The sequence below is a fragment of the Limulus polyphemus genome, unplaced genomic scaffold, assembly GCF_000517525.1.
Source record: "Limulus polyphemus unplaced genomic scaffold, Limulus_polyphemus-2.1.2 Scaffold3876, whole genome shotgun sequence".
NCBI lineage: Eukaryota > Metazoa > Arthropoda > Merostomata > Xiphosura > Limulidae > Limulus > Limulus polyphemus.
The window spans coordinates 23,014-41,836 of NW_013669486.1; the positions used below are offsets into that span (position 1 = coordinate 23,014).

Sequence of the window (18,823 nt, forward strand, 5' to 3'; positions counted from 1 at the left end):
TATTTTGCTATTTCTAGTTTATTTTCCAGAATATGTTTTAAAATAGACATTAAATAAGTGTGAACAATTTTGGTTCAATCATTACAGTTCATATGATGTACACTCCAAAAAAAATATTTTATTTGTGACAGTATCTACTGCAACATACGTGAAAAACACTTGTACAAAGGTTCGACATATCTCTTTACTTATTGTGCTTTGTTACCTTACTTCTGTCACAACTGACATCACCAAGAAAAATATTTTCTAAAACAAGCATTTGATTCTTATGTCTGACAAAATATTTTTGAAAAACTATCAAAAATAAAAACAATGAAACTGGATGATGGAACAAAAAGCAATTTTTATCTTCAGAAATACTTAGTGTGAAGAAAATGACTAGACAAAAATATACATGAATGATAATTATCAATTACAGAATATAATTAAACATATGTAAAAAGAGTTATTTGTACAATCACAGTTTTAGCCAAGTATCTACAAGTGTTGATGTTTAATACGTTTTTTTAAATTAAACATACTATTCCTGTTTTACTGGTGCACATAATATTATGGTATATACTCTTACTTGTATAAGATAGTGCAATTTTAACTTGGGGTACATTCTGCAATTTAACATCAAACTATGTGCATAGAACCTGGCAAATAAGTCTTAAAATTTTAGCATGTCTTAAACTTCTACTCAATATTGTGGTGATAACTAATAGCAGTTGTGCCTGCAATATCTTTGTTGTGGAAGCCAAGACTGGTTATCATTATTTTTTCCTGTGTAAAGAAATGCCTGTGATTGAACTGCAGTCCAGTCTGTGATCACCCGTGGGTGCATATGACAGCACATGGCTAGATTTTGACTGTCTAAAAATACTGTTAAGGCTGATAAGCAGCATATTAACACAATTTCATAATTCTGTGCAAAATATCTCAAGAAATGCACTACATATTCCATGGACTTTCCCGCTTTTCATGAGATTAAGAGGCTATGAGAGATGGAAACATGTCTCTTGATTAAGTGCAGTAACAGATAGTCTACAAAAAGGATTGAATTGTAATTAGCATGACTTATTATTTTCACCGACTTCTTTGTATATTTTGCATAACATTACGAAATCATTTCAATATGCTACTTATTACCCTTAGTAGTAATTATAGGTGGTTATCAATAGGACCCCCCACAATCTATTGTATACTGAGGAAATATATAAAAGCAGTGTATTTCTGGAGTTTTGTTATGATACTTTACAAGTGATTAAACAATTTATAAAATTGGGTTAACCTTAACATTTAATAAATGATGCAGTTTGTTTCTCTGTAATATCATGTTATACAACTAAAATAAATGAATTAATACAAAACTAACTAGACTTACCCTATTAGCCACAACAACTGTTTACAAGAAATTGCTGGTAACTCACTTAAGACACCACCTATTGTATCATACAATTTTGTACATAGCATTAATTTTCTGTGTGCCTAGACCATTATTAACAGTTTCGAAGATGTAGATAGTGAAGTTACCAGGATTGGACATGCAATTACTTTGAACTTCAGATTCCTCATTTTAAGAGTAATGATATGGTAGATGATGTGTTTTAATGAAGAATAAATTTTACTTCTACCTTTACCAAATAGGTAAGATGCTGATCTAGAAGTACTAATAAAAAATAAGTTTATTGTTTTATTACACTACGAGTAACAAACTGGAAGTTAATATTTTCCTATGCTGAAAATATAATTCTGATAGATATTTAACTTTTCTCACAGTTACAGCTATTCTCGATTTCACTGCCCTCTAGTGTGCAAATTTTTGCTTGCCACTAACCTTGAATTCCCACCTAATTCGATGTGGTTCAGCTGCATTTAAGCATGCAACAAACATTTCTATCGCAGCTAACTCCCTCTATGCAACTGAGGTAAGTATTTATTGGAAATATATTTTCAGTGTAGGAAAATATTAACTTCCAACATAATTACTTACCTCCTTTCACAGTTACAGCTAGAATCCAGCAGGTGGAGGGACTGGTGTAAAATTACCCATAAGAGCACCCTTCAAAAGCATGTGAAGAGCACCACATCTGAACCAGGTATATTCTTTGCCCAAGTGGAGACAAATGGTGTTGTGCTGCAAGACAAGGGTGGAACAAGTTATCCATCCCAAATTCAAAAGGAAGAGGAATGTGTGCAGAGTGGCTAGGGTGCATCGGATCGTAATCGAGATCCATATTGTAAAAAGCAGACCATTCCCAATTCTGGAAATCTAAGGAACATTAGTCCATGAGTGTACGGTCCAGTACAAACATATTTATGACTCAATATACCATGAGGAAGAACCTGTAAGCAGTCTTGTGGAACACCCCATCCCAAAAGTGTGCATGATAGACCTTATAGATCTCACATTGCAAATGCTGTAGATCAATATTACTGTACAGGTACCATTCACCACAGAGCAAAATTCATAACATTTAAAGTAGATCCCTGAAAAAAAAATAGAAACTAAAATATCTTACCCAGTCAGAGTTGTACCAACACATGAAGAATGGCTACAGGGGGAAGACAATATCTGACTGATGAGGAAACAGCCAGATGATGTAAGTAGCACAATACAAAGGTGTGGAGAGTGATCCACATGCTGGCCTGGATAATCTCCTCTAAAGGATGATGGAAATGAGGAGCCAAGAACATCAGGAGGTGACAGATCTGATGGGATGAAATACATAACAATTGGCAAGATTCAGATGAAAGGTAGTGAGTCATGGAAGGATGCTGTGTGTGACACGTAACACTGTAAAGCACGGACTGGACACAGGAGACAATCTGGATCAAAGTGGTCAGAAATAAGGGAAATGGAAGGAATGGAAAAAGAGTGAAGACAAAATCTCTTTCTCTGGCAGATGATGTTTTTAAAAGGAAAGAAGGAATGGGATATAAAAGGCCAAAGGTTTTGTGGTACAAAACGAGGCGAATATCAATGGGGAACAAGTCCGACTGATGACATCCACAAGTCAAAAGGAGAAAGAAATACATGTTCAAGGAAAAGTGATATAAGGAACATGAGGATAACAGTTCGAAGAGAGTAAAGAAAAGGGCATGCAGAACAACATTTAGATTTCAGTCAATTGAGCAGTATGAGGATGATGATGAAAACACATAGACCGAAATAAAAGGGAAATAACTGGAGAGGAAAGGGAGAATTCATGCTGGATAGACCAACTACGGAATAGTCTCCACTCACGTTGATATACAGACATGGATGAGAAACAGTCAGAGTGTGACAACAGGGATGCTGCACTTGTGGATAGGCCCAAACTCCTTGCAAGGGACTGAACAAAAGACATGCATTAAGCCAGAGTGAGGGAATGGCGGGATGAAGTACCCCTGAGTGAGGTTGCTGGAGAGGGACCGGGAAACAGGGAGAGGTAATTCCTAGAGAAGGGACAGAAACCACAGTGGATTTGACCAGAAAGAAGCCACAAGAAGGACTCAATACGGAGTGAATTGGATGAAAGAAATTACTCAGGACAGAAGACAGATGGGAGGGTATGTATAAAGGAAAAGGTCCTTCCAATCCCGGCTGAATGCATCCACAGCCAAAGGATATGGAATTGGGGAGCAAAAGAGAGGAAGTTTGGCATTCAAATGAGTGACAAATGCCAGCTGGGAAGTATCCACGAACATAATCATCGGAATACCTGGGGGTCAAGGGACTATATCATGGGTAGAACCTTGTCAGGAAGGGACAGGCGAACCGTGACGAGCTTTAAGGCACCTTGTATGTAAAAATCTAGCAAATGAATTTGATGACTGTGAGCCCAGAAGAGGATCTCTAGAATGTGGGAACATATGTATCAGGATAGAGTGCCCCCTTTACAGATGATGTAAGGGACAACTGTCAAGTTATTGAAATAACTCATAACTGTCATGCCCTGCAGGGATGACAGAAATTGAACCATTGCTCAACAAATAACAAGGAGTTACAAACAATTGATGTGAAGACCTAACTCCTCCTGAGACTGATGGCCTAACATCTGCTGCATATTGCAGCATTCACCACATCTTCACAACAAGGATTCTTTGAAGATGTGGATATCTGGATGAGGAGGAAGAATAAGTACCCCCCATCCCCTATTGTGGTGTTGTCCTTTTCTAACCACCAGAGGAACCCAGATGGAAGGGATATCTGTAAATTTTGAGGGTTCATGACAGCCATTGTAATCATAATATTAATTTGTGAATTCATAACTATTGACTAACTACCAGTAACTGAGTGAGAAATAGAATTCACAATCAAATAAAGAAATCCAACTCGATAGTGGATTATAAACAATATTTCAAAATGCAAAAATCGGTAACTGAATATTTTCAAAATGCCCAAAAGAAGAAAACAACATTGGAAATGGAGCACTAGATTTTATCACTGTCATGTCAAATCGAGAAGGAGTCAACTGTGATATGAGGGTGTGTCACTCCTATTGGTGGAGGGTTGTTGCATGCTCAAATACAACTGAATCATGTGATATGCATGTGAAATTAGGTGGGAGTTCAAGGCTAGTGGCAAGCAAAATTTTATGCACTAGAGGGCAGTCAAGTTGAGAATAGTTGTAACCGTGAGAGAAGGTAGGTAATCGTATTGGAAGCAGCTGTTCCTCGTACGTGCAGAGAGCCGAGGATTTGTAGAATTAAACTTGGTTAACTATTCATCAGTGTTTTCCAAGATTTGATACTGTAAGACATTGTTGATTACATACATGTTTGTGTATGAAAGAGAGCTTTAAATAGCTGTACTTTAACATGAATTTTATATGTTTAAAGTTTCTTCAAATATTGGCTTTAGTATAGCCATGAATATTTCTTTACTTACAATAGTATCAACTCTTCTCTGATGGGAAATTGGTTAAAAGCTAGTAATTCATTACTGTTTCTTAGGTTCACTCATGTTAGATCATAGGGATCAGAAACCAGTTTTTGGGTAAAAAAGTGGTAAGCCATGAATATTTCTTTACTTACAATAGTATCAACTCTTCTCTGATGGGAAATTGGTTAAAAGCTAGTAATTCATTACTGTTTCTTAGGTTCACTCATGTTAGATCATAGGGATCAGAAACCAGTTTTTGGGTAAAAAAGTGGTAAGAGTAAGTTGTGCCCATGAATACTAATTATTGTTATACAGGCAAGTTATATTAATCTTCATTATGAAGAAACAAGTATGCAGAGATTCCCTTAATGATAACCTTTCACTTAGAACTTCAAATCTTATTTTGAAACAATATTTGTGGATTACAGATGTCATCCTTCAGACATTTATATGACTATTATTACAATTCAAAGTCAGTATACATGATAAAATCTGAGATATTAAATCATGTGACTGTCACTCAAGCAACAGTTCTAATCTTATTATCACACGAACCTATGTAAATTTCAAAAGCTTTGTTTATCTGTTACATTTTCACACCTTGTGAAACTAATGAACTTCTTGATTTTTATGAATCAGCTAAGTATTATATTTACACACACATTCACACAATCTGAACTGTACAGTGTAAAAAAATCCATCTATTTAAAGAGAGACAACTGTGGCATGTTAAAGTGGGCTTTTTAAAAATAAGAAATTTTAAAAATGTAGTTTTGATATTTCTATTTTTCCCATAAAAATGTATCATTCAATTGGATATATATACACACACAAATACACATAACAAATGATCCTTGATAGATGTTATTCGTTAGGTTTTGTGTACCTATAATTGTTTCTCTAATACAATTGTGTTGCTTATATAGGGCCTGACTACAACTTTTTTTCCATTAATTGCATATAAGTGAAAAATTATAAAACTAAAAATGACATATGACATAAAAAAAAACTAATATTAGTAATTCTTTATCACAGTGAATCAGAATATTTTAATTTTTCACAATCATCATGACAAATTGTAGTCTTAACTAATTAAATAATCAAAATAGAAATGATTAAAGGCTTAGCAATGAATGATATTATCCTGTAATGATGAGTATTCAAATCCATGATTTTGGAAACAGGAAACTATAATTTTACTTTAAAAATAATAAAATTACACTATATACATTTTCTCCATTCAGCTGACAGCAAATATTTGACATGTGAACCACTTCAAATCAGATAAATAATACTTTTCTTTCCCGATGATAGGTGTATATTCTAAATGGAACATAATTTTTAAATATCAAGTCACAAATTACAATTAATATAATACTTCTTGTCTGATTCCAGAAAGTAGAAATTATAGACAGACTTATAAGACTAGAAAATAAGTAGAAAATGGTTTCCATTATTCGTTTGAGACCACAATGTTTGTATTTAACGATTCGGCTACTGTCTAGTACTATAAATTGCATCCTTAACCTGCTAATTTTTTTTCCATAAACTTAAAATTACCTTTTCTAAAATGATATAAAACTACAGGTATTAGTAAACAAACAACGGGGAATTGCAATAAAACTGCACATTAATTTTCAAATAATTTTGATTACTTATTATTTCCATTATGTAGCCCACAATTTTCTATTCTCAATAATAAATTTATTACCAAAGGACAAAATGGCAAACTATTATGAAAATAATGCTTTCAGAAGAAACCTGCAACATTGATAATATTCAATTGTGGTTAGAGATTAACAGGCTTGTACTTTAATACGACACGTACTTAGAAAAAAACAAAAATTGTTTTTAGATTGTTTTTCTTTAGAGCAAAGCCACACTGGACAATCTGCTGTGTTCAACACAGGGAATTGAATCCTGGATTTTTGCATTTTAATTCCGTAGACTTATCGCTGTCATACCGGGGGACAACAAAAGTTGTACTAATTTTACTTATTTACTTTTGAAGTGATTTTGAAATGGTTAAGTACCATCTAAATTAAATTTAAACATGCATAGGTAATATATCTTTATACATCATCCTCAGTAGGTGCTCCTCGTCTGATTGGCTACACTATTTCTAAATGTTTCTCTTATGTATCTTGTTGGAGATGCATGAAGCACTGATATTACTATCTTTATTTATGTTTTAAGTTACTAAAATTTAGATAACCTTTAAAAGCGACAGAATTAGTTGTATCATATAATATGAATGATGTTTGCATATACATGCATATATATATATATATATATTAGAATCTATATACAATAGTCTCTCTAACATAAACCAATTATTTAAATGGTTCCTATGATACTACAACACTCAACAAGAAGTTTAAAATAATGTAAATCAAAAGAATAATAATTATCTTGCACACACACAGACTAGCAGATGTGTATATCACAAATTTATCTTACATCCCAGAGTTTGAGCCTGGACGGAAAATATTAACCTTGTATCTATAAAATCAGATCAAGTAACATCATCTATTAAGCCATTTTCTTTGTAATTGGACAGAACTCCATCCTTTTCTTTTTCTTCATAACCTTCTGCTATGAGGTCTTCTGCTAATGCCCAATTTATTTTTCCACCTTCTGTAAATAAATAAATAAATAAAAAAAAGAGAAAGCATACTTTGAATGTGTGCATCATTTCCAGAAATCTGGGTAATATATCCCACTTTCTACTTTTTTACATTGTTACAAAATCTAGCTTATTTGTGATAGTGTATAATGTAACACTCCAGATAAAAATTCACATATTCAGTTACTCAATGTTAATAATATATAATAATAATGTTACACATAATTTGTTTTCAAATAAAAAATACAACTTTAAATGTGGTGTTACTCTGTCAATACAGAAGACTTAGATAATGAAACTAGAACTATTTTTTAAAAATAACCTAACACATTAAAAATAAATTCAAAAGTGTATTTTTAAATCCAAGAGCTTAACTTCTGAAGAAACCGTTTTAATGATATTGCTTTCACTCTAGATGAAACCTGAAATCAGTTAAAAAGCAGATGTGACTTTAAGCTATTCGATGTTTCATTATACCACACCACAGTTTCATAAAATTTGTTGTTGCTTAAGCCCTTCCAGTCCAGTGTTTTTACAGAGGCAAAATGGCACAAGTATTCAAAAATTCTATGTTCTCTCCTAAAATTATGTACAAAATCAAATTATAACTGAAAGGTTGTGATTTAAAAATTCTTTTGGATCTATGCTTTATTAGCATTTGTTTCAGAAAAAGTAGATAAAAAAAACACCAAAGCCCCAGTTTTTTTATATTTTTTACCTAACCAATACAATGTTTATCAGGATGATGGAAATTGTTAAATGTCCTGCCTGCAGAGGTATGATTTGTCATTGTAGGAAACAAAGCTGGAAATCTGTAAACTTTCAACAAGTCTGTTGCTTATCTTTAGCTTAAATGGTTTGAAATAGTATATTTTGGAAGTTCATGATGCTAAAGACTATAAAACTCAACTTTATCCATGTTTTTTCTTTAACAATTTTCAAGTTTCTGAAGCTAATAAAACTATAAACATATCATATGAAATCTGTAATTATTTTCTTTTTTCAATTTATTCCCCATAGATCTTCATTTTTTTAACATGTATTGTAAAAGTTTTAAAATTTCACCGATAATGTCTCGAAAAAATGTTGGCCTTGTATTTTTAAGTAATGTAAATTATTAACGGTTTTAATATTTATGGAGTTTTTTAATCTTTTTAACCAACCATTTAGTAGCCTAAATTAATTTAAGTAGGTCAATAATACTGTGGCATTGTGCCAAATTTATTATTTAGTATTAAAGAGTAGATCAACTTTTGATGATTATATTAAATTTTTTTTTTTTCACCAAAGGTAAAATTGAAAATATAACCTTTGACCTGTAGAGTATGGTGAATCAAATAATACATTAGGCTTCTACATCACATATTATATTTTCCTTTGATGAAAAGAAAACAGTATTGTACTAACAGTTCTGTACTTTTTGTATGCCACACAAAACATAAAAAATTAACTTAATGGTTTCCCTGCATGTTTATTTATTTTGTTGATTTAATTGCTCTGGTAGTTCATTTTTAGCATACAAAAACTCCCACTGCTGTAAATTGAGATGAGTCATGAACAGCTGTTTTGCAAGAAGTCCTTCAAACTAACATGGAGACTAGGAAAGAGTGGAGTCTGTTTTATTTTTTCTTGAACAGCTGTACATAAATTAGTAAAAGAAAGATGTATATAGTTTCATATGTAAGATATATATTGAGTATTTATATTAGATTTAGGGTTTTGGATGATAAAAAAACCAAATTTATATTTTAAAATGTCCCCTAATTATCAACTGTATGCCTGAAGTGTCAGAGTTGGCCAGTATAATGCCAGCAGCATGGAAAGAGTTAGTCTCTTATAACTGATTCAGTAATTGACTTGTTCTTTCAACAGGTTTTGATACAACAAAAATAACTAAGTAGAAGTTGACAATTTATTTTAATATTTTGGTTCAGTACTATAACTATAAAGATAAACTTAATTATATTTACTAATGAACTTGCGTGAGATTATGTTTTGGCTCTTTTGCCGTAGAATGTTTTATATAATGGTGATTAAAGACCACAGTGTTAATCACTACCTTGTCTAAACAAGGGCAGATATTCACAGAAGATAAACACTGAAAAATCCATATATACAGTGTTTGAATAGTCTTTCTTTACTTTTTCCCCCCTCATCACTGCCTTATTGTTATGGATGTATATGTAAGTCTACAAAGAGGTTTGTAAAGTACCTTTGTTCATGCTTCATCTCATGTGCATCTCATTTTGTTTCAGTTACTGGTTATGAGTTCATTATCCTATGTTTCATACATTATACTCTAGCCTAGTCTATCATATTTGATACTTTTTTTAAATTAGTGTAATTAATTACTTTGAGTTTTTATATCCTAGTTGTTTACCATGTACTTTCTTTTTCTTCTGTGAAAATTAGTAGCTTCATAACAATGCAGTAACTTCAAATTATGAACAATTATTTCAATCATCTTACAGACTTTCTAAGTTCATTGAAAGTTTTTAATACTTAAAAGTAAAGCAAATGAACTGTAAAGGGCATTTCAACACAAAGAGATAAATTTATGCTACTAATAATTTTTAGGGTAATTGAGTATCTGTTACAGGTAATAAAAGTGAGCAGGTACATATCTTAGTGTTATTAAATTATAGCTGATGGTAAAGTGTAAGAAAACGTGAATATGCACAATGATTTTCTAAGTAGAAGCAATAATATATTTGTACACAATTTTTACGTGAATAATCAAGTTAGAAACCTTAAAAACAATACTTGAAAGTAATTAAGAGAACAAGAAGATGATGCGCACCTCTTCCCAGAGAAGGACTATGGGTAGAATTAGGCAGTGAAGGTGCATCGTTACTTAACCATACTGTTTCAGCTGGTTTGGTACTTCTAATAGGTGGAAGTTGGGCAGGTGCTGCCAGCTGCAAATGAGTTTCACTTCCAGGTGATATTTTATTTTTGAACCGTTTTCCCAGATTCTTCTTCTTTCCCTTTTTCTTTTCTATTTAAAAAACAGGAAATAAAACAATAATCACTTTTTTTTAAATATTTCTTTTATCATTACTAGCTTAAGCCTATGTAAGTATCACTTCACACTACATCAATTCAGAGGCCAGAATTCTCATATACTATCATTCTGAAAGTATGTAACAAAATCATTAATATTCCACATTGCTCATGTTGAAAATTTTACACACACCGTACATAAAAGTTGGGAGTTAGTGGAACCAGATAAGTTGATTAATCATCAACTCATTAGTCAATTAAATTCAACTAACTGATTATTCGCACAAGACTTGGGTAGTTGAAATAAGTGAAAACTGCAATAATGGAAAACACTCCTTTCAATTAGTTGCTTATTTTTACTAGTCATGACATCAATTGATTAAGCTGAACAACCTTGAATCAACCCGATATAATAATGAAGAATCATAATGAATGACTTTTACAGTTGAAATAGTCAAAAATAGTAATAACCAAAGAAAAAAAAAGGTGACTATAATTTTTGATAACGTAAGCATATCTTTACAAAATTTTGCAGATTATTAGCAAACATTACAAAGCTTTCATACACAAAATATCAGGTTTTTAAATTAAGTATTAAGATTTTCTTTATTAAAGATTTGTAAATATTTGTGAATTTTTTCTTTCAGAATGTTGACTATCCAACATGCAAAGTAATTTTATTTATCTGAAAACTGTTAAGTTTCATTATTGTAATCTCTATATCCTTCTAGGTAATCATCAAAAGTTTTTCGAATAAAATTATATATTTAATCTGTAATTTTATAAATGCTAGCTCTATATGGTGTTGGACAATTTGACTGACCTCGTAACCATCATAAAAATTAAGAAATAAATCTAAATTATCTTTTTTTTTGTTTTAGAATAACTACAAATTGTAATAGGAAACCACAAATGTTTATTCTAAATAACTTAAATCTCATAACAGTATACATCTATTTATATTTATAAATTTTTGATTTATTGACCTTGGAACGGTGTCTGATTAAAAATACCCTGGCACAAGTTATAAATTACATGAAATAGCGTAAGGCATAAGCTGCTGGCATGTATATCCCATGAAGGTTTATATTATTTTTCTTTCATTATCTTACCTAATAAGTTTCTATTTTTTACATTTTAGTTACTTTTATAATAATAAATAGTGAAACAAATGAAAAATAAAAACCTCGTAATTAAATATGAAACATTTATATTTTCAGTAAAGCTTTATATTTTAGCTGTTATTTTGTTTAGTGTAACATTAAACTTGGTTCTACAGATTTTATTTTTAGTATTGATCACAAGATTTCAAAGTACTTATGGTCAGAGTTTACACTACTCACCTTTTCAAACTTATTTTCTGTAATTATTTTATTGACAGCAGATGGCTACCAAACTAGAAGAAACAAAAATGAATAGTACCGTCTCTCCTTTCTAATATGGACAATGAAGTTCCAAGTAAATCTCCTGAGAGTTTTTTCTAATCTTTTACACCCATTTCCTATGTTTATTCTACTGTTAGCGGCTGAAGTAGAAAAGCAATGAATCACCATTCCTGTTTAGGTTTTACTGTACTTTAACACCATCAGCATCAAATAAGCTTTTGCTGCAAAAGTTCCAGAACTTTCCCTGCTTTGAAAACACAGTTGGGTAGGATTTATTAACTGGTTGACAGTATAAATTGTCTAAAGTATTATAAAATTCTTATGCCATGGCTTTGTAGAAAGTCTGGGCCGATCCAATAAACATGTTAGGTATTTGATTGTTAGTCTGAAAACACAGTGGGATATGATTCATCAGCTTGTTTACCAGTAAAGTGGTTGCAACAAGAATTGTCTAAAGTACTATATAAAAGTGAGTGAAAATATTCATGATATGGCCTGGTATACAGTTGTATCCAATCCAATAAACTTGGGTGGTTGGGATTTAGTAGTAATGTAGGTGTGAAAGAGGTTATGAACATTCTGTTTCCTATTTTACTATGCTTACACAGTAATCTATAAATGTGTAGTTTCCAATATTTTGTAAGGTACAGTGAGGTTTGGGTTACCATACATTATGTGTGTGTGTGTGTGTGTGTGAGTGTGTGTGGATATATATATTATTATTAACAGTAAATAAAAAATAGTCAGAAAACAATGACCTCCACTACTTACAATGTTTTGAAGCTCTCTTTTGCACTCGTGAGTCATACTTGCTAACCCTCGCCATAAGCCTTGTCCAAATTCACATGCCAATGTTAAAAAAAATAGCTTTGGAAAACTTTATATATGCATTTTTGATTACCAAAAATTATAAATAACTACACCAATATCACAAAAATCTATTGTAATTCATCAGGCTTCCTAACTATGCTGTATTTGGGTCTAAAAAAATCTAATTATGTTCAGAAAATAACATTGATCATAATATTTCTAACTCTCCAACAATATAAGAGCTTTCCTCTTGTAAATAATATAGAGAGACTAACAGAATTATGTAGAGGAAATGTAGAGTTTTTGATTGGTTATAAACTTATAGGGATAAAAAAAAAGCAAGTATAGATAAACAAGTCTTCTCAAATGATGAAGTGTTGGGCAGAACCAATATGGTGGATTTGATAAATATTATGATATCTCAGCAAATAGAACAGGTAGGAGGTTCTTATTTTATATTCTAGCTTGCCAATATTGGAAATTTGAGTTTATAATTTGCATGAAACAATAGAAAAGAAAAAAACAGCTAAGAAATAAAATATAGTAATGTTTTTATTACCATTTTTGGAGCTTTTATCAATTGGAGGAAGATACCCAACAATGGAGTTTCCACTAAGAGGATCACTGCTGTCAACATCAACTGAACTCTGGAGTTTTGGTTCACTGTCTGTTTCAGACTGAGCACCGATTACTTCCTCATTGCTTGGAGAGTCTTCAAGACTTTCATCACTTATCTCTGGTTTAGTAACAGGTGTGTGGGTGGGTGTAACCTGTATTATTTTGAATCCATCTGACTCATTTTCTAGTTTAGAATGTTCTTTTTTCTCCATTTCTTCCTGTTGACAAAAGTATGAACTAAATTTTTCTTCACAGTATTGAAAGTATAAATGGAAAATTTAAGTCAATAATGATCTAATATTTCACAGCAAAAAAGAAAAAAAAAAATTTTACTACTTAAATTAAAACCTTAAATAACCACAAAAATAATACACATAGTTGTAATGCACTGGATGCTGCTTATTGTGACCACAGATAATGTTATCAGAATTACTAAGTCTTGGCCAAACATATAAAAATACATAGGAAAAACATCGTTTATTGTAATCAGCGCTTCATTTTTTGTTATCACTTTTAATTGGCTTAACCATCTCAAGGTCAAGCAACCTGAAAAAGGTTAACCATAAATTATGGCATGGCTAAGTTGTCATTAAGATCCCTTACGTTCTTGCATTTCTTTTCCATAATTACAGTACAGTTTTTTCATTCCTTTGTGAAAGACGGTACTCCAACAAATTTCAATTTTTGTTAACCATCTTTAATAATGGAAGAAGTGCATAAAAAACATAAAAATATAACTCTTAAATTAAAGAAAAAGATGATAAGTTAACAAAAATGGGGCAACATAATGCAGCAGTGCAATTAAAAATTTCCCAACCTCTTATGCGTAAAATTAAAAAAAACTCGAGCAGACATTGAGAGGGGAGCAAAACAGAATGAAAACCTAAACTGTAAGAGAATGCGCAGTCGAAAAGATGACCAGGTCAAATCAGCATTAAAACTTTGGTTTACTAATGTTCGTGAACCAGATGCTCATGTAAATGGACCAATGATGCAGCAGAAAGCAGAAGAGATAGCTACAAAAATGGGAAAAGACAATTTTGTTGCAACGGATGGGTGGTTTAATCGTCGGAAAAAATGGGAAAAACGTTGTATACAAAAGCACTCATAGTGAGCAAAAAGATACTGATTTCTCAGCAGCAGTAACTTGGATTGAAGAAGAATGGCCTAAAATTATCACCGAATATTTGCCTGATAATTTTTACAATGCAGACGAAACTGGATATTATTATTGTGCCTTGCCTGAACATACTTATCTGTTCAAAAATGAGAGTGCACAAAGCTATTAAACTTTGAAGGAACGTGTGATAGTCCTATGCTGTGTAAGTTTGTCTGGTAACAAAGAAAGGCTTTTGGTGATCGGAAAAACCAAGAATCCACAGTGTTTTAAAGGTGTAAATAAACTGGATTGCTTGGATGACAACCCTGATCTTTAATGTTTGGTTAATGAAATAGGATAATGAGTTAAAACACAACATTGTTCTGCTTGTTGACAACTGTACTGCACATGCTGTTAATGTGCCATTAAAACATATTAAGGTTATTTTCTTACCCGCAAATACGATGTCACTGATCCAACCATGCAATCAGAGAATTATCCAACATTAAAGGCTTATTACTGTCGAGAAATGTGCACTAGAATCTTAGAAAATATGGTGGACACTCAACAACTGAGTGCAAATGATTTAGCCAAAAAACTAATCTCCTGCATCTATTAGCCAGTGTCTAAAAAGACAATCCAGAATTGTTTTAATTATGGGGATTCTCAAAAGAAGACAAAGAAACAGAGGAAATTGTAGACAGACCACCTGAAAAAAAAAGGTCAGAGAGAGAGAGAGAAGATATTAACTAACATTTAATGGCTATATGATAACATAAACCTCATTTACTATATATATCGTGTATATATGTATCGAAGTATGTGGCCGAAATAATAAATACAATGTAGCGCCATCTAATGAAAGGCACCACAAACAAAAAATCCACAAATAATTTCACACTTTGGTTATTGAAGATCAAGACAATTAGAAAAATAACTATGTTACGTGCAACAACCATTTCTTTATCACAGAACACAATTTTAAATAAAAGTACTTTCCTATAAAAGAACACAACTTTCACTAGGACTGTATGTGAGGGTTTATTATATCTTTATTGATACAATTTGTAAATATAGTACTAAAAAAACTTAGTTTTTCAATAAAGGGTACCACTTTTAATATATAAAAACATTACAGTTTATATCAGCACAATCCAAACACTTTCTCCATGCAGTATTTCCAAGTTAAGTATGAATACTAGCATAAACAGCCGCCTGCATGGTGGCATTTCTGCTAGTTTTTATAATAATTAATAAATGACATTTATTATATTGCTGAAAATTTTCATTAAAAATTATTAGATTAAATATCAAAGCCTGAAGATATATATGAATAAACATACTCGAATTTGCTTCACTGGTTTGAATGGATTCCCAATAACAACATCATCATCATCGTCATCATTGTCACTTTCTTCAACTTTGTTGCAGCCGTCCTTTAACTTTTGTTCTCGTTCTAATCTTTCTCTGGAAGAATGAATCAAATCTCTGATATATAAAAAAAATCATGAACTGTTTCATAATAAAATTTTATATCACAATTTTTATCCAATACATATAACTCTCATACTGACAAACTTACTTTATTTAATATGCAAAACATTCCACGCAAGGTGAATTTGGAATAAAAAAAATTACTAACATTTATTATTTTGCATGTGTGAGATGTGAATATATCACGCATTTCTTATCCCCTTTGATGCTAAACAAATTTTTCAAATTTTCAATGTATTTCAGAGTTTATTTCAATATAAAACACCAATCAATGGAACTTGTGTTTTGTCTAGCCTTAAGGTACTCTGCTTCACTTTTTTAAATTTGTAAATTTTAATTTTCTCCTTTTGTTTACTTAATTACCCTTAGCCCAATCGGCTCAGTACTCTGCTGACCTCTAAACATCATGTAACCTTTTACCACGAGCAGGGTGAAGGAGGATTGTTTAATCTTCGAGCACCCTAGATTAATAATTATTTCTTCGGAAATAATTATTTTTAAATCTAAATAACTGCCAATTCTTCTTCTTCTTCAACTACCAAGTTTCTCTGGTCTTGGTTATTCAGCAGAATAGAGTTTTGAAGGTTGTAGTATGTTCTTTCTTTAGAAGAGATTACTATAGCATGAACTATGGTATGAATAAAAGCAGTGGTCTGTTTTACTTACAAACCATGAAACTGCCTAATGGTATAATCCACTCCATTGTTATTATGAAAGTGGCACTCAGGTGTGTGAATAGCATATGCACTTGGCAAGCGAGAGAAAATTTTATATATTATGTAATACTTATTCCTTTGTTTGCCAAACTTAAAATTCAATATGGATTGGATTGAGATTTCAATCTGCAACTTAAGAGAATTCAGCAATGTAGACAGGCTACTTTTCAAAGAGATTCTTTGACTTGATCGCTTTTCTTGAAACACTTAAAATGTGTTAACACACCTTCTAGCTTTAGAACAAAGCAGTTAAAAAGCATAAATAAAACTCTCTCTAGTCAACACACATATATAAGCACTTTTCTAAGTGTTAACTAAAATTCAATTTGATTTGTGAATAAAAGCTGTGATTGTTTACACCCTGTAATACAATATTTGACAAATTCTCCTGTTTTTTCAGTTCCTACAGAATACTCTGAGAGAAATCAGGGCAAACTAAGAATACCACACAAGTATCTAAATTATAGCTCATAAACTATTAAAGAAAGTTAAACTTATTGTAATCTTAAAGTAAAATCATAACACACCAAGTTTTAAACAAAAAACTGCTCTGGAATGTTACACTTCTAATAGTTTGTTAGTGTCTACAGTTATCAAGTATATTATAATTCAAAGTTTACATTATTAAAGTTAATATTCCTTTATTTCAAAAGAAACCTCTGGTTGCTTATATTTTTGTTTAGGTTTGTCTCAGTACCTCTACAATACTCTATGTGGGTTCTACAAGTACTAGGTCAAAGTGAAAACATTAGTTTTATTTTAAAGAGGCAAAGAATTAGCTTATTACTTGCTCTTTTTTGGTAGATGCCACACTCACATTCCAAAGTAATCTGTTGCTAAGAAACAGTCTTTTCTAGACATAATGGCATGTTTATAACCAGGAGAGAGAGAGAGCAGACTTCTCACTTAATTTCTCCAGGCTAAAAGGAGGCATAGGCCATAAATTATACTTGAAACAATAAGCTAACTGCCACTTATTCATTGTTGAAATCGGTACACTTAGTTTGAACAAAAATTAATTTATCTTCCCCTCCACTTGAGAAAAAAACAAGGCTTAGCAAATATGATGTATAAGTACAAGTCAATTTTGTAACATTATAAGTACTAGAAATAATTGTTTTTCTACATATTTTATTCATTGTATTATGTTTTAAGAAAAATAACTAAACATTAAGCATTTATGAGTAAATAGTAATAATATATATACATGTTCATAAGCACTTACACACTTTGTAAACCTATACTGCTAAATTCTTACCACCCTGGGAGAATAAAAAACGTCCAAATACCTACCAAGTTTATTGGACTGGCCCAAACTTTCTACAGAACCATATCGTAAACATTTTCTTGCATTTTATTACCTTAGACAATTCTACTTGCAACCACTGTTCTCGAAACAAGTCGATAAATCATTTCCCATTGTGTTTCTGGAGCTGGAATTACTTTAAACTCAGTGAGAAAGTGTAACTAATTAATAGTTGCAAATGTTGATATTTGATGTAAGATGATTTAGTGTTAGCTTATGAAAAAAATCACAAAAAGTTTAATTATTTTTCAAAAGCTCTGAATTTTGTAAATATTTTAAAACAAATCTACACAAAGCTTATTTAATTTTGATTCAAAATGTTAACTTATTTTTTTTTTCTTTACACTAAACTTTATGAAATGCTAATTATTAAATGAGTAACTACCTTTCAGCTCTTGCCTTTTGTACGCGTTCAAGTCGTGCTTGTCTCTCTTTCTCTTGCCATTCTTTCTGCTCTTTGGTTTCTTGGTCAACCCGTTCTTTCAAGCTTTTGAAATTCTTACTGATGTACCCAATAAGCCATTTAAAGCCCATTTCAATCCCTGGATCCATTTTCTTTGCTTGTCGTTTGATTGCACAGGTTGTCTCCTATACAAATACATGTAGGAGTCATTCTATTTTAATTACATTGTAAAGTTTATGTTAACATAATTGTATAGAGTAGAAACAAATCTCAGCCAATTAAATGGGAATAATTAATATACCACTACTATTTAAACTCCTAATCACTCACACATGCATTTTTGAATAAATAACTGATGCTTTAACATACAAAATACAAAAACACCAATTTTTAAGGTCATGCTATGACTGCAAAACTTAACTGCATTCATAACCAACCATTTTCTCCAAGGATACTTAAAATGACAACAAATAACTGAAAACAATGATGCCTCCCTTAATAATCACAAAATGTC

The 18,823-nt window shown here is 31.6% G+C and overlaps 1 protein-coding gene across 3 annotated transcripts in view; it reads right to left on the reverse strand.

Moving 5' to 3' along the window:
* Positions 1-323: 323 nt before the first annotated feature.
* The window catches only part of LOC106470205 (ADP-ribosylation factor-like protein 13B), a 38,193-nt gene continuing 19,693 nt past the window's right edge, over positions 324-18,823 (reverse strand). For all 3 annotated transcript variants that reach the window (XM_013930744.2, XM_022398810.1, XM_022398811.1), the window contains 5 exons: positions 18,292-18,494; positions 15,734-15,857; positions 13,233-13,509; positions 10,276-10,473; positions 324-7,486 (listed from right to left, as the gene is read on the reverse strand). In XM_013930744.2, the coding sequence (XP_013786198.1) occupies positions 7,365-7,486; positions 10,276-10,473; positions 13,233-13,509; positions 15,734-15,857; positions 18,292-18,494 (924 nt within the window). In that variant the 3' untranslated portion in view covers positions 324-7,364. The remainder of the gene's footprint in view (positions 7,487-10,275; positions 10,474-13,232; positions 13,510-15,733; positions 15,858-18,291; positions 18,495-18,823) is intronic.